At 43.5% G+C, this 17,203-nt stretch overlaps 1 protein-coding gene across 3 annotated transcripts in view; it reads left to right on the top strand.

Moving 5' to 3' along the window:
* The window catches only part of rsph3 (radial spoke head 3), a 100,976-nt gene that overhangs the window by 42,203 nt on the left and 41,570 nt on the right, over positions 1 to 17,203 (top strand). For all 3 annotated transcript variants that reach the window (XM_059648475.1, XM_059648477.1, XM_059648476.1), the window contains exon 6: positions 15,630 to 15,792. In XM_059648475.1, the coding sequence (XP_059504458.1) occupies positions 15,630 to 15,792 (163 nt within the window). The remainder of the gene's footprint in view (positions 1 to 15,629; positions 15,793 to 17,203) is intronic.

Here is a 17,203-nt window from a genome sequence, read left to right as displayed (position 1 = left end):
AACGTATCCCTCCCTGATGCACTCAATGCTTTTTACACTCTGTTCGAGCAGCACACCAATGAAATGTTGTCACCTGGCCTAAGAGCCACAGACAGACCTGTTCCCTCAGTCACTGCTGCAGATGTCAGATCGAAGATGTCAGTGAACCTAAGCAAAGCAACTGGCCCAGATGGAATCCACAGCCATCCACTGAAATCCTGTGTGGACAGCTGGTGGGATCATCCACTGACACCCTTAATCTCTCCTTGCTACAATCTGAAGTCACCACCTGCTTCAAGAACACCATTGTCATCCCGCTACCAAATGAAAAAACCTGCAATGTACCCCAATGACTATTGTCCGGTGGCTCTAATTTCCATAATTGTGAAGTGCTTTGAGAGGTTAGTCATGGCTTACATAAACTTTAGCCTCCCAGCCTGCCTTGATCTCTTGCAATTTGTCTACTTGCACAACAGATCCATAGCAGATGCCATTTCTGGAATCCCTGATCCCTGGAATGTCTGGATAATAAGGATACCTACGTCAGTCTTCTACTTATTGACTATACCTTTAACACTATAATGCCTAACAAGGTAATCTCCAAACTCTGACACCTAGGTCTGGTCTCTGCCCTCTGTGTACGTTTTCAAATCTTTTAACTTCTGTGACAACTCTGAGAGTAGGGGAGGGATAACTTGATTCCCAGCTTACTGAGTATGGCAGCAAGGAGCCTATGAAAAATTGATTCAATGAGAATCAGAAAACTCCATTGTAAAATTGAAATTGGACTAAGCAAATGTGGAATAAATTGCTAGTTTTCATCATAGAGCCTCAACAGTGTGGAAACAGGCCCTTTGGCCCAACAAGTCCACACCAACCCTCCCAGACCCGTTCCCCCATACCCCAACTAACCTCCACATCCCTGAACACTATGGGCAATTCAGCATGGCCAATCCACCTAATCAGCATATCTTTGGACTGAGGGAGGAGACCAGAGTACCTAGAGGAAACCCACGCAGACCCAGGGATAAAGTGCAGACTCCACACAGACAGTCACTCAAGGATGGAATTGAACCTGGGTTCCTGGCGCTGAGGCAGCAGAGCTAACCACTGAGCCAGTATGTTGCTCTTCTCCTTATTACCATAATCTAGATGTTTCATATTATTCAGCACAAAGTTAGTTCATTAGTATACTTCATGGTAGAAAATCTGCCATCCTGAACCAGTCTGGCTTGTATCTATCTCCAGACACACAGCACTGTGGTTGACTCTTAAATGCCTTATGAAATGATCTATCAGGCCACTCTGTTGAAAGCTTACCTTGGTTATGGTAGCTGGATATCAGTCCTCTCATTCCCAGCACCTTACAGCGTGAGTTGCTGAGGGTAGAAATTTTCTATTCAACCTCATCAGAGATGTTACTACCCACTTGCTGGAGCAGGTGAGACTTGGTCCCTCCTGGCTCAGAGGAACAGACACTACCACTGCACACGAGTCCTTCACTACTTAGGGTAAATTAACCTGTGCAGAGGTGCAGTTCTTCAGGCTAGTATCCTAGGCCTAACCAGCTTAATTTGCCAAATCAAGCTGCTGACCTGTCTTCCATTTATAGGTCTGAATTGGGGACGTTCATTGATTGTAGAATATTCAGTGTCATAATTCTGCTGACGTAGTCCTTATGCATGTGCAGAAAGGCCTGTACAATATGTTGAATAACTTTCAAGTTCCAGTTTTCACCAAGAGGCAATCTAACCACGCATCCATGAAATTCAATGAATAGCATTACAATGACTAAATCCTCCAGTATCAACATTACAATTAACCAGAAATTGCATTGGACCAGCCATTTCAATACTGTGGGTACAAGAGCAGGTCAGAAGCTTAGAGTTCAGTGACTCGTAACTTCCTGACTCCCCAAAGCCTTTTCACCATCTACAAGGCATAAATCATGAGTATAATGGAAAATTCTCAATTTGCCTAGAAAAGAGCAGCTTCAACAACACTCAAAGCTCAACACCGTCCAGGACAATGTAGGCTACTTGATCAGCACTCTATAGCTGACTAAAACCTCACTCCCTCTAATCTGATTTTAAATTTGCAGCAGCATCTACCAAATGCAAAATACACTGTGGCAATCGCCAAGACTCAATCAACAGTTTCTTTTAAACGTATAACTTCTAACATCTAGAAAGACTATCATAGCAGATGCATTTGGAGCACCAAAACCTTCAAGTTCCCTCCAAATCTAACACCGTACTGATTCAGAACTAGATTGCTGCTGCTTCGTTTGAAGCAAATCCTGGAATCTCTATCAAACAGCATAGTGGGTGTACTTGCAATAGATGGATATGTACAGGAAGTGCTCCCAACTGTGCAAACCTGAAGTCCGTGTTTGGGACTTTGAGCGGCTGCTGATGATATGGTTGCACACGTATCTCTCAACTTCATATGTGCATAGCACATGTAGTGAGGAGGTCACCCCAAGCATATGGATTGGAAGAAGAAGGTAATAGGTGACTACCAGGCAAACGAGAGCCAGGCAGGTAGTACAGAAGTCCCACTTACAAATCAGTTTTCCATTTTGGAAGCCGACGAGGGCACGTTCCTCAAGGGAGTGCAGAAGGAGCCAAGCTTGTAGCACACAAGCGACCTGGCAAGAGAGGAACGGAATAAGTAAGAAAGCAGAACTGATAGTGATGGGTAATACACTATTTAGGGGTAGAGATAGGTGTTTCTGCAGCTACAAATGTGACTGCAAGATTGTACATCGCCTCTCTGGTGCAAGAGTCAGGGATGTCACTGAGCAGTTGCAGGACATCTGAAGGGAGGGTAACAAGACAAAGGTTGTGGTACACATTGGTATCAACGATATTGGTAGAATGAGATCTTGCGCAAAAACTGTAGGGAGTTTGGTAGATTTAAAAATCCCAAAGATTGTAATCTCTGGAAATTCCTGGTACCATGTGCTAGAGAGTGCAGAAATAAGAGTTGAATGTTTGGCTCGAGTTGGTGTAGGAGAGAGGGTTTTAGATTTCTGGATCACTGGGACTGTTTCTGCAGAAATTGGGAACTCTACAAGCAGAGCAGTCTGCACCTGAACCAGAATGGGATAATATCCTTGCATGAGTGTTTGTTCACTTTTGGGAGGAGTTTAAACTAGTTTAGCAGGGGCAGTGAATGCAGTGTGTTAGATCAATAGTGATACACCGTAACTTAGAAAAGGAACCTAGGCAAAAGGGAGTTCAGACATATTGAGCCTCAAGGGACTAAAGCAAGGCTGCGTGGCCTCTAATGCCAGGAGTATCATGGATATTGTTAACAACACGTGAAATTGCGATGTTGCCATCTACAGAGCTGTGGTTCAGGGAGGAACACGACATGAGAGGGTGTAAAGAGGAAGGTGGTGTTGCGTAATTAATAAAATAGTCAGTTATTGCATTAAGCGGGGTTGCTATCTTGGAAGGGATGTCAAATGAGGCTTTAAGGGTAGAGCTTTGGGATTAAGAAAAGGACAGTTATTCAGCTTGGTGTGTAATTTAGAACCCAGTCAGTGGGCAACTGAAAAACAGAAACATAGACAAAATTAATTGAGATGTGTAACAATTATAATAGAGCCACTATGTTAGGCACCATAAGCTTTTGTCATAGTCATAATGCACAGAAACAGCCTGTGCAGCCCAACACACCCGTGCTGACCAGCTTTCCTAAACTGAACTAGCCCTACTTGCCTGCATTTGGCCCATACTCCTCTAAACATTTTTTATCCGTATACCTGTCCAAATGTCTTTGAAATGTTTAATTGTACTTGCTACCTCCACTTCCTCTGCCAGCTTATTCCATATGCGCACCACCCTGTGTATGAAAAAGTTGCCCCTCAGGTCCATTTTAAATCTTTCCCCTCTCATCTTAAACCCACGCCCTTTAGTTTTGGGCTCCCCTCCCCTGGGGAAAAAAAGTACTTTAGCTATTCACCTTATTGATGCCTAGTGATCTTATAAGCCTCCATGAGATCAACCCTCAGCCTCCTACACTCCAAGGAGAAAAGTGCCAACCTTTGCAACTTCCCCTTATATCTGAAACTCTCCAATGTCAGAAACATCCTTGTAAATCTGTTTTGCACCCTTTTCAATTTAACATTGTTTCTTTAGCAGGGCGATGAGAACTGTATGCAGTACTCCAAATATGGCCTGTGTCTTGTATAGCTGTAATATGAGATTCCAACTTCCATGCTCAATGCTCTGACTTAATGAAGGTGAGCATGCCAGATGCCTCTTTTGCTCCCCTATCTACCTGTGATGCCATTTGAAAGGAACTTTGTACCCACATCCCTAGATCTCTCTGTGTGACAATATTCCCCAGGGCCTTACCATAAACTGTGTAAGTTCTGTCCTGGATCATCTTACCAAAATGCAACCTCGCATTTTACTAAATTAAACTCTATCGGCTATTCTTCAGCCCACAGGCCCAGTTGATCAAGATCCCTTTGTACTCTTCATGGAATAGTCAACTGTTAAGAGGTTATCTAATTTTGGTGTAGTCCACAAACTTCCTACCTATGCCTCCTATGTCCTCATCTAAAACATTTGTATAAGTGACAAAGAGGAGCCAACACTCTTTCTTGTAGCACACCGCTGATCACAGGTTTCTAGTTTTAAAAAACAACCTTCTACCACCACCCTCTGTCTTTTACCATTAAGTCAATTTTGTATCCAATTGACTCTCCCTGGATTCCATGTGATCTAACCTTACTAACCAGTCTACCAAGCAGAATCTTGTCAAAAACCTTGCGAAAGTTTTTCTTGACAGCATTACCACTATGCCGCCTTCTATCTTCTTGGTCAACTGTGCAAAAATCTCAGTTAAGTTTGTGAGGCACAATTTTCCCATGCACAAAGGCATTGCTGATTATCCGTGATCAGTCCTTGCCTTTCCAAATGCATGTAGATCCTGTCTCTCAGAATCTCTTCCAGCAAACTGGCCACCTCTGACATCAAGCTCACTTCACTTTGCCTGGCTTTTCCTTGCAACCTTTCTTAAATAATGGCACAACTTTACCCACCTTCCAGTCTTCTGGCACCTCACCCATGGCTAATATGAGACATCTATCTCTGTTAGGGGCAGGGGCTCCACATTGTCCAGGGAAATACTCAATCCCAATGTTCCCTACTCCTCCCAGTTTTACCCTTGACGCTAGCAATAACATGCAGTCCTTGAACTCTTGTTTATTACACTGTTGAAAAGTACCCATTTTCCAAACATACCTTTACCTGTGAATGGGGTCGACCAATCAACTTTTGAAAGTTCCCATCTAATCTAAAAGTAGGGTTTAAGCTTGCCTTAGGCTTGAGAGAAAAGAAAAACCCTTAAATGTCTACCTTTCCTTTACTCTCAGCTTTAAGTTTAAGAGTGCAAAAGATCAAGATTTACATACTTAAACTCCCAAATGTGGCTCACCTGCCAGCGACTGCGCACTCTTGTTGATAGCACACTGTATATAAATACAGCAAATAACTGAGATACTGAAGATGTAAAACAAATTCAGAAATTTCTGGAGAAACTCAGCAAATTTGGCAGTATCTGTGGAGAGAAAGCAGTGTTAATGTTTTGAGTACTATGACCCTTCAGAAGCATTGACTCTCAAGGTTAACTTTGCTCTGTTACCACAGTGTGATGCCAGACCTGCAGAGTTTCACAATAAGGACATTTGTTATGGAAAATGGTTGAAAGTAGGGTTTTGAATTGGGGAATGCTGATTTTATTAAAATAACACAGGATCTGGCCAGAGTAGACTGGAAACAGCTGCTTAGGGATAAATCTAAAGCTAAACAGTGGGAGGTGTTTAAAAAGGGACAAGGGAGGGGATAGGCCCGTCATTTTACCTTTAAGATGAAATGTAGGAGCAGCAAGCCTGGAGAACCTGTATGTCTAGGAATATTCAGGACTGGATAGACAGGAAAAGGGGTACAAAGGGAGTAAATCAATGGACACTACTATGGTGTCAAATGTGCAGAGGAGAATTTAAAGCACTTACAAGGACTTTTGAGGAAGTGACAAAGATGATCGATGAGGGTTGAGCAATGGATGTTGTCTTTATGGACTTCAGTAAGGCCTTTGACAAGGTCCCTCATGGCAAGGTGATACAGAAGATAACGTTGCACAGGGTCAGAGGTGAACATGCAAAAATGGATAAAAACTGGCTCGGGAATAGAAGACAAAGGATAGCAGTGGAAGGGTGCGTTTCTGAATGGAGGGCTGTGACTAGTGGCATTCCTCAGGGATCGGTGTTGGGACCTTTGCTGTTTGTAATATATAAACTGATTTGGAGGAGAATGTAACTGGTCTGATGAGTAAGTTTGCCGATGACATAAAGGTTGGTGGAATTGCGGATAGTGATGAGGACTGTCAAAAGGTAGAACAGGATATAGATCAGTTGATGACTTGGGCAGAGAGATGGCAGATGGAGTTTAATCTGGAAATTTGTGAGGTAGTGCATTTTGAAAGGTCTAATCCAGTTGAAAAATATGCTGTAAATGACAGGGCCCTTAAGACTACTGATAGGCAGAGAGTACAGGTACACAGGTCACTGGAAGTGGCAACACGGGTGGAAAAAGTAGTCAACAAGGCATGTGACATAGAACATAGAACATAGAACATAGAACAGTACAGCACAGAACAGGCCCTTCAGCCCACAATGTTGTACCGACCATTGATCCTCATGTATGCACCCTCAAATTTCTGTGACTATATACATGTCCAGCAGTCTCTTAAATGTCCCCAATGACCTTGCTTCCACAACTGCTGCTGGCAACGCATTCCATGCTCTCACAACTCTCTGCGTAAAGAACCTGCCTCTGACATCCCCTCTATACTTTCCACCAACCAGCTTAAAACTATGACCCCTCGTGCTAGCCATTTCTGCCCTGGGAAATAGTCTCTGGCTATCAACTCTATCTATGCCTCTCATTATCTTGTATACCTCAATTAGGTCCCCTCTCCTCCTCCTTTTCTCCAATGAAAAGAGGCCGAGCTCAGTCAACCTCTCTTCATAAGATAAGCCCTCCAGTCCAGGCAGCATCCTGGTAAACCTCCTCTGAACCCTCTCCAAAGCATCCACATCTTTCCTATAATAGGGCGCCCAGAACTGGACGCAGTATTCCAAGTACGGTCTAACCAAAGTTTTATAGAGCTGCAACAAGATCTCACGACTCTTAAACTCAATCCCCCTGTTAATGAAAGCCAAAACACCATATGCTTTCTTAACAACCCTGTCCACTTGGGTGGCCATTTTAAGGGATCTATGTATCTGCACACCAAGATCCCTCTGTTCCTCCACGCTGCCAAGAATCCTATCGTTAATCCTGTACTCAGCTTTCAAATTCGACCTTCCAAAATGCATCACCTCGCATTTATCCAGGTTGAACTCCATCTGCCACCTCTCAGCCCATCTCTGCATCCTGTCAATGTCCCGCTGCAGCCCACAACAGCCCTCTACACTGTCAACGACACCTCCGACCTTTGTGTCGTCTGCAAACTTGCTGACCCATCCTTACGACACAAAGGTCGGAGGTGTCGTTGACAGTGTAGAGGGCTGTTGTGGGCTGCAGCGGGACATTGACAGGATGCAGAGATGGGCTGAGAGGTGGCAGATGGAGTTCAACCTGGATAAATGCGAGGTGATGCATTTTGGAAGGTCGAATTTGAAAGCTGAGTACAGGATTAAGGATAGGATTCTTGGCAGCGTGGAGGAACAGAGGGATCTTGGTGTGCAGATACATAGATCCCTTAAAATGACCACCCAAGTGGACAGGGTTGTTAAGAAAGCATATGGTGTTTTGGCTTTCATTAACAGGGGGATTGAGTTTAAGAGTCGTGAGATCTTGTTGCAGCTCTATAAAACTTTGGTTAGACCGCACTTGGAATACTGCATCCAGTTCTGGGCGCCCTATTATAGGAAAGATGTGGATGCTTTGGAGAGGGTTCAGAGGAGGTTTACCAGGATGCTGCCTGGTCTGGAGGGCTTATCTTATGAAGAGAGGTTGACTGAGCTCGGTCTCTTTTCATTGGAGAAAAGGGGGAGGAGAGGGGACCTAATTGAGGTATACAAGATAATGAGAGGCATAGATAGAGTTGATAGCCAGAGACTATTTCCCAGGGCAGAAATGGCTAGCACGAGGGGTCATAGTTTTAAGCTGGTTGGTGGAAAGTATAGAGGGGATGTCAGAGGCAGGTTCTTTACGCAGAGAGTTGTGAGAGCATGGAATGCGTTAAAATTACAAACAGTAGAGGCCCAAGGACAGAGCCCTGTGGAACTCCACTCACCACTGACTTCCAGGCAGAATATTTTCCTTCTACTACCACTCGCTGTCTTCTGTTGGCCAGCCAATTCTGTATCCAAGCAGCTAAGTTCCCCTGTATCCCATTCCTCCTGACCTTCTGAATGAGCCTACCATGGGGAACCTTATCAAATGCCTTACTGAAGTCCATATACACCACATCCACTGCTCGACCCTCATCAACCTTTCTAGTCACATCCTCAAAAAACTCGATAAGGTTTGTAAGGCATGACCTACCCCTCACAAAGCCTCTTCCTCCCCTTTCCTGAACAGCCAAGTCGCTTGTGATGCCAGAAGCTTGGCTCTGAATACATTCCTGCAAGGTACCAGAACTCTCTCCAATTCCAAAATGGAAAACTGGCCAGACCCTGTGGACTCCTGCACTACTTGATTACTCATTCTGGACTGTCTGATGGTCGCCCATTCCCATCTTTTCTCTAGTCTGAACTATGGTGTGACCATCTCTCTAAACCTTATCCACATAATTCTTGGCCTACATGTTTGCTTTCATCAGCCAGGGCATTGAGTTTAAAAGTTGGCAGATAATGTTGCAGCTTTATGGAACCTTCGGCTGCATTTAGAATATTGTGTTCAATTCTGATCGCTACATTGCCAGAAGGATGTGGTGGCTTCAAAGAGAGTACAGAAGCGAATGACCAGGATGTTGCCTGGTATGAAGGGCATAAGCTGTGAGGAAAGGTTGGAGACACTTGCATTGTTCTCGCTGGAACAACGGAGGTCAGGGGGCAACCTGATCGAGATCTCCAAGGTTATGAAGGGCGTGGACAGTCAGAAGATTTTTCCCTGGCTGGAAGAATCAGTTACTATGGGCCATGAGTTTAAGCTGCGAGGGGCAAGGTTCACAGGTGATGTACGAGGCAAGTTTTTTTTTAACGTGGAAGGTGGTAGGTGTCTGGAACGTGCTGCTGGTGGAAATAGTGGAAGCAGATACTATAGTGACTTTTAAAGGGCGTCTTGACAAATATATAAATAAGATGGGAATAGAGGGATACGGTCCCTGGAACGGTAGGGGGTTTTAGTTGTGTTAGGCAGCATGTTGGTGCAGACTTGGATGGCCGAAGGGCCTGTTCCTATACTGTAATTTTCTTTTTCTTTGTGACAAAGAAGGGTCACGACAAAACACTGGTGGGTAACAGTAGGGAGAATACCAAAGTATTCACAGGTATATCAAAAGGATGAGAATCAGCAATGAAAGAATAGGGTTTATTCAGGACAAAAGGGGAAATCAGTTCATGGAGGCTAAGGACATCGGTACAGTGTTAAATGAGACTTCATCACCGTCTCCTATCAGAAAAAGGGAGGATATAGGTACAGGTTTCGGGCAAGTGGACTCTGAGGTTTTCGAGCAGGTTGATATAGGGAATAGAGAGATTTTGGCAGGTTTAAAAGTGGACAAATTCCCACCTCTGATTTCCATGCTGATGTGGGAGATAACAAAGGAAATCATAGGACCCTTCAAATTCTTAATTTTCCTCTGGTCATATTGCAGATGCCAGAGGAATGGAGAACAGCTCCTGGGGGTGGCATGATGTCTCAGTGGTTAGCAGTCTTGCCTCACAGCACCAGGGGCCTGGGTTCAATTCCCCCTCGTTCTGTGTGGAGTTTGCACGTTCTCCCTGTGGCTGCGTAGGTATCCTCCAGATGCTCTGGTTTCTTTATACAGTCCAGAGATGTGCAGGTTAGATGGATTGGCTACTCTAAATGGCCCATAGTGTTCAGAGATATGTAGGTTAGGTGGGTTTGGAGAATAGCTCTGGGTGGGATACTGTGAGAGTCGGTGTGGACTTGTTTAGCTGAAGGACCTGTTCCAACACTAGGGATTCTATTAAAAAAATTCTGTGGAAAGCTAATGTGATTCCATTTTCAAGGTGGTGGTAAAGATAATTATAACAGATAGTGAGTGTCAATATCACTGATTGGGGAAACTATTGGATAAAATTCTGAAGGAGAAAATTAATCTCCATTTAGAGAAGCAAAGTTTGATCAGCAATAGTCATGACTTTTTCAGAGGGAAATAATGTCTAACAAATCTGATTGAATTTTTTGAGAAGGTGACCAAGTGTACAGATGTGAGTAGTATAGTTGTTGTAGTTTTATGTGCTTGGGAATCTGATAAAGAAGGTAAAAGCATATAGGATCCAGGGTAACTTGACAAATTGGATCAAAAATGAGTTTAGTGACAGGAGACCAAATTGTTAGAAGGCTGCTTATGTGACTGAAGGCCAGTGTCCGGTGGCCTACAAAGGGAATCCAGCACTGATCCTTATTTCAATTGTTTGTGATTGTTTATATATATATAAACAATGTGAACGGGGATGCAGGGTGGGGAGCCCGATGACATAAAGATTGGTTAGATGATTAACAATGAGGAAGAATGTCTCTGTTTACAGGAAGATATGGACAGATTGGTCAGATGTACAGTTATGTGCTAGATGGAATTTAATACCGGTAAGTATGAAGTGATGCAGTAATGAATGACAGGTCATTAGGAATCTCAACAGCACAGGTGAAACTTGGCATGTTTGTCTACAAATCCCTGAGATAATAAGGCAGGTTACTAGGGTTGTTAAGGCATTCAGGATACTTGCCTTTTATCAGTCAAAGCAGATAAGCTTATAATAAGAGCAGGGAGGCTACGTTGGAACCGTACAGAACAGCGCTTAGGTTACATCTGGAGTACTGTGTGTATTTCTGGTTTCTGCACTTTGAAAAGGACATGATCGCACTGGATAGAGTGTGAAGGAGATTCAACAGGATGTTGTGTGTTTAGAGCGTTTTAGCTAGGAAAGGAAGATGGATAAACTTTGGATATCTTTGGATAGAGAAGGTTGATGGGGCATATGATAGAGTTGTATAAGATTGGAGCATGGGCAGGGTGGATGGAAAGCAATGTTTCTCCTTAGTTAAAGGGTCACTAACAAGGGGATTTATGTTTAAGGTGGAAGGCAGGAGGTTTAGATGGAATTTGAGGGGGAGGGGTAACCTCTTAAGCCTAAAAAAGTGCTCAGATGAGAACTTTAAATGTCATAATATTCAAAGCTATGGCCCTAGAGCTGGAAGGTGGGACTAGTGTAGCTTTGGCACTCAAAACTTCATGAGCCAAATAATTTCTTCTACACCGTATACTTCTATGTACAAGTGTGTCAACAAAGCGGCTCACCATTACCTACCCACAAGCAATTTGGGATGAGCAACAAATATTGGAAGTTATTAACTTGCTAAGAACTACTAGCCTTTGACCTATCTCTGTAATTACAGTATTCATATGGATGGTCCAGTTTAGTTTTTTGGCCAATCTCCATGATGTTGTTTATGGGAGAGTCAATTTTGCTAATGTCATTTAACCTCAGGGAGAGATGGTTGGATTCTGTTCTGTCACTTGTAGTGTGAATATTACTTTGTATTTGTCAGCCCAAGTCTAAATGCTCTTGAGGCCTCGTTGCATGCAGGTTGTTTTAGTATCTGAGGAGTTGTGGTTGCTACTAAATACTCTACAATCATCAGCAAACGTCTCAGTTCTGATCTTCGGATGATGGAAAATAATTTAAACAGCTGAAGATAGTCAAGACAAAGAAACTGCCCTGAGGGACATAAAAATCTAGAAACTGAACATGAGAAATTACCACCATTGCTGTAAAATTTGAAGTTCAACTAATCAATGTGGAGTTAAGTAGCTTATTTCATGACCACAATCCAAATGTTTAATATTATTCAACACCCAGCTGATTCACTTCTCTCGTTCATGGTAGGAAATCTATAACACAGAAATGCATGCAGCAGAAATATATAAGTGTAGCTAAGTAATCCCACAAATGAGGCTGCAAACCAAAATTCTGCGATCCTACTGCATCCAGTTATGAATGGCTACAATAATTGAATAAATAACCAGAGAACGCTTCAAAATAGCAAGTTCAAAGATGGAGGGAGGCATTTACGTTCTATGAAATGCCTGAGGATGTTTCTCTCTTAAAGATGCCATATAAATGCAAGTTGTCATGAATGACCAATAATTCTGAATTTGTTACTGAGTATTGTATTATATTAGCATCAATTCGTTAGTTTATATAATTAATAGCCCTTACAAGACTGGATGTTGTACATATGAATAATCAACATAGTGACAGTGAACGTTCATGGAGAGGTAAAGTAGTGTATTTTTGTACCTCAGCATGACTTTGCATATCTTAGAACATTACAGCACAGTACAGGCCCTTCGGCCCTCGATGTTGTGCCAACCTGTCATACCGATCTCAAGCCTATCTAACCTACACTATTCCATGTATGTCCATATGATTGTCCAATGATGACTTAAATGTACTTAAAGTTGGCGAATCTACTACCGTTGCAGGCAAAGCGTTCCATTCCCTTACTACTCTCTGAGTAAAGAAATTACCTCTGACATCTGTCCTATATCTTTCACCCCTCAATTTAGAGCTATGCCCCCTCGTGCTCACCGTCACCATCCTAAGAAAAAGGCTATCCCTATCCACCCTATCTAACCCTCTGATTATTTTATATGTCTCAATTAAGTCACCTCTCAACCTTCTCTCTAATGAAAACAGCCTCAAGTCCCTCAGCCTTTCCTCATAAGACCTTCCCTTCATACCAGGCAACATCCTAGTAAATCTCCTCTGCACCATTTCCAAAGCTTCCACATCCTTCTTATAATGCGGTGACCAGAACTGTACGCAATACTCCAAGTGTGGCCGCACCGGAGTTTTGTACAGCTTCACCATAATCTCTTGGTTCCGGAACTCGAACCCTCTATTAATAAAAGCTAAAACACTGTATGCCTTCTTAACAGCCCTGTCAACTTGGGTGGCAACTTTCAAGGATCTGTGTACATGGACACCGAGATCTCTCTGCTCATCTACACTACCAAGAATCTTACCATTCGCCCAGTACTTTGCATTCTGGTTACTCCTACCAAAGTGCATCACCTCACACTTGTCCGCATTAAACTCCATTTGCCACCTCTCAGCCCAGCTCTGCAGCTTATCTATGTCTGTCTGTAACCTACAACACCCTTCGTCACTATCCACAACTCCACCTACTTTAGTATCGTCTGTAAATTTACTAAGCAATCCTTCTACGCCCTCATCCAGGTCATTTATAAAAATGATAAACAGCAGTGGACCCAACACCGACCCTTGCGGTACACCTCTAGTAACTGGTCTCCAGGATGAACATTTCCCATCAACCACCACCCTCTGTCTTCTTTCAGCAAGGCAATTTCTGTTCCAAACTGCTATATCTCCCACAATCCCATTCCTTCGCATTTTGTACAATAAATATCAATAGGGAAATGGAGTGAACTAAGTAACAATTCATGGCATCTCTCAAGGCATCATTATGGGACCATTGCTGGAGTTTTCTGGCTATGATTCAGTAGGCAAGAGATGAATAAAATGAAAGCAGTTCCATGCAGCTGGACAAGAAAAGCTAGGTATTGGAGGAACATAACACTTGAGTAACTGCAGAGCATGCAAGAAGGACCAATAGGGGTAGTGTATCTAGGTTATAGTTACAGAAGATGTTTTTTATGATTTTGATTGAACCCATTTTCAGGGTAAAACCCTGATGTTTGTAACAAAAGCCCTGTAGCTTTCACCTTGTATGTAGCATACTTGATTTGAGGTACTGGATGAAGTAAGATATCTTCTTGCTGGTCTTCAACCAACAAGATTCTAACCTGATACCAACAGTTAAGTGGAAGTAATTTTAGTTTTCTCATTTTCAGTTCATTACCATTGTTTGTGCCACTGTGTATCTTCCATACCATTAGCTGCACCTTGCGAATGAATGATAATTCACTGAAGTTCTTTGGTAATGAAATAGCAGATAACTGTGGCAAAAATAGTCAATGTATTTATCAACGAGTATGTGTTGGAGTCCGAGATAACAAAGTGTGGAGCTGGATGAACACACCTGGCCAAGCAGCATCTTAGGAGCACAAAAACTGGCGTTTCGAGCCTAGACGGAGTTGCGGGAAATGCAGAAAAAGCTACCTAGAATACACCTCCTCCCACCCACCTTCCTGCAAAAATTCCATCCCCTATTCCCAATTCCTTCACTTGCACTGCATTTGCTCCCAGGATGAGGCATTCCACTCCCGTACATCCCAGACGCCCTCGTTCTCCAAGGACCACAACTTCCCCCTGCGGTGGTTGAGAATGCCCTTGACAGTGCCTCCCACATTTCCCGCAACTCGTCCCTCACACCCCGCCCACGCAATAACCACTAAAAGAGAATCCCCCTAGACCTCACATACCACCCCACCAACCTCCGGATACAACGCATCATCATCCGACACTTCCACCATTTACAACCAATCCCACCACTAAAGACATTTTTCCATCCCCACCCTTGTCTGCCTTCCGGAGAGACCACTCTCTCCACGACTCCCTTGTCTGCTCCACACTCCCCTCCAACTCCACCACACCCGGCACTTTCCTCTGCAGCCGCAGGAAGTGCTGCACTTGGCCCCACAGCTCCTCCCTCACCCTCATCCCAGGCCCCAAGATGACTGTCCACATCAAGCAGATGTTCACCTGCATATCCACCAATGTGGTATACTGCTTCCGCTGTACCCGTTGTGGCATCCTCTACATTGGGGAAACCAAACGGAAGCTTGGGGACCGCTTTTCAGAACGTCTGCCCTCGGTTTGCAATAAACAACTGCACCTCCCAGTCGCGAACCATTTTAACACCCCTCCCATTCCTCAGACGGCATGTCCATCCTGGGCCTCCTGCAGTGCCATAATCATGCCACCTGTAGGTTGCAGAAATAGCAACTCATATTCCGCTTTGGAACCCTGCAGCCCAATGGTATCAACGTGGACTTCACAAGCTTCAAAAATCTCCCCTTCCCCCACTGCATCCCAAAACCAGCCCAGCTCGTCCCCGCCTCCCAAACCTGTTCTTCCTCTCACCTATCCCCTCCCACCTCAAGCTGCACCTACTAACCTCATCCCTCCCCTTGACCTGTACATCCTCCCCGGACTGACCTATTCCCTCCCTCCCTACCTATACTCTCCTCTCCACCTATCTTCTCCTCTATCCATCTTTGGTCCACCTCCCCCTCTCTCCCTATTTATTCAGAATCCTCTCCCCATCCCCCTTTTCCTGATGAAGGTTCTAGGCCCGAAATGTCAGCTTTTGTGCTCCTCAGATGCTGCTTGGCCTGCTGTGTTCATCCAGCTCCACACTTTATTATCTCGGATTCTCCAGCATCTGCAGTTCCCATTATCTCTGATCACAATTATAGATGTTGGAGTCCTGTGTGTTATTTTACAGAAACGTCGCATGGCACAACAGCAGGCAGTGCTAAAGAAGGAGAAGGACACTTCAGATAAGATCGCAGCCCGTGCATTTGCCCAAACATATTTAGCTGATCTAATTCCTACAGTTTTCAGTACGCTTCGGGATAATGGCTACTTCTATGACCCTGTGGAAAGAGGTTTGCCTTTAATATAGTTTATAGTCACACAAATCTTTACAAAACAATGTTGCTGAAATTCATTCTTCTTACAAATGGATTCAGTTTAGGAATTAGCTATCTCTTTGGTTTATTCCTCCTTTTGCAACTTTTCTTCCAGTGAGTGCCTTCCCGTACTCTGTTCCTACAATTTCTCTTTGCTCTGTGGTGATACTATCCCTGCCTTTATTTCACACTAAATACTATTGCTGCAAAACCCCATCCCAACTATAAAAACAAAATCTCATTTTCTACCAAGTATTGCTCTATGTTTCTTATCAAGGTGAAGTGTGTTCATTGCTTTCCTCCTTCTAACTATGTAGTGAGTACCTTTTAATCATTTAAAATTATTTTGCCTTTTTTATGAACTCGTGCAAAGCTACGGGCTGTGTGCAGGAAGATGGAAGGAAAAAGGGCACCAAGGTGTTTTTGGGTTGGCATGGACAGGATGGGCCAAACACCCCCCCCCATCTCTGTAATTACTTCTTTTAGAATCCTTGAATGTAAGTCTTCAGTGGGAGATGTCTTAAGTGCCTTTAGATCCATTAGTTTGTCGAATACTACTGCTCTAGTGATAGTGATTGTACTTAAATTCTCTCCTGCATTCATTCATACTAATGGGAAGTTCAAAGTGTAGATATTGTAACAAGATCAGCCAGCTGGATATCAGAAAATATGAGATGCATGTTTGGGGCTAATAAGCTGGGATAATCAGAAAGCCCTTGATGACAGAAAAAAAGGGAGTGTCAGAGATACTGCCACTCAAGAGAGCTGACTCTGAATGAGGCAGTACTAAAGTTAAGGACAGCCCATATGTAAATAAAGGGTGACTTAGTGATGGGATGTCAATCTCTGTAGTTATTTCCGTTACAATAAGAGGAAGGCACAATCCTGAAGAAGCTTGCTTGTAACAGTCATCTTTAATTTGGGGTAAGCATTTCTTACATCATTGTTTGAGAAGCTTGACTTGTTCAAACTTACCATCAAGGACTGGGCCCAGTATGTGAAAAGAATGCATTATTTTTTCTGGGTAAGTTACATTGTGGCAGACAAAAAGCAACAAGTAATTCCCTTGACAGCCTGTGGAGCTGCAGCTTTTTCTGTTATTAAGAGCCTGACTTTCCCTGAGGCACCAGATAGTAAAACCTTTGAAGAGTTGATAGACATAGTTAAGGAATATTACAGCCCCAAGCCGCCTCTAATTCTGAAATGCTATCAGCAATTCAAGAACTAGGGGAATCTGAATTAGGATTTTTGATTAGGTTGAAACGACTGGGAGAAGCCTGTGACTTTTGTTTAACCCTAAATGAAATGCAGAGAGACTGTTTGGGAAAACAAGGTGTAGAGCTGGATGAACACAACAGCCCAAGCATCATCAGAAGAACAGGAAAGC

This window comes from Stegostoma tigrinum, chromosome 9, assembly GCF_030684315.1.
Source record: "Stegostoma tigrinum isolate sSteTig4 chromosome 9, sSteTig4.hap1, whole genome shotgun sequence".
Classification (NCBI taxonomy): domain Eukaryota; kingdom Metazoa; phylum Chordata; class Chondrichthyes; order Orectolobiformes; family Stegostomatidae; genus Stegostoma; species Stegostoma tigrinum.
The sequence above is the reverse complement of the archived record's forward strand: the minus strand, read 5'-3'. Positions and strand labels throughout refer to the sequence as shown.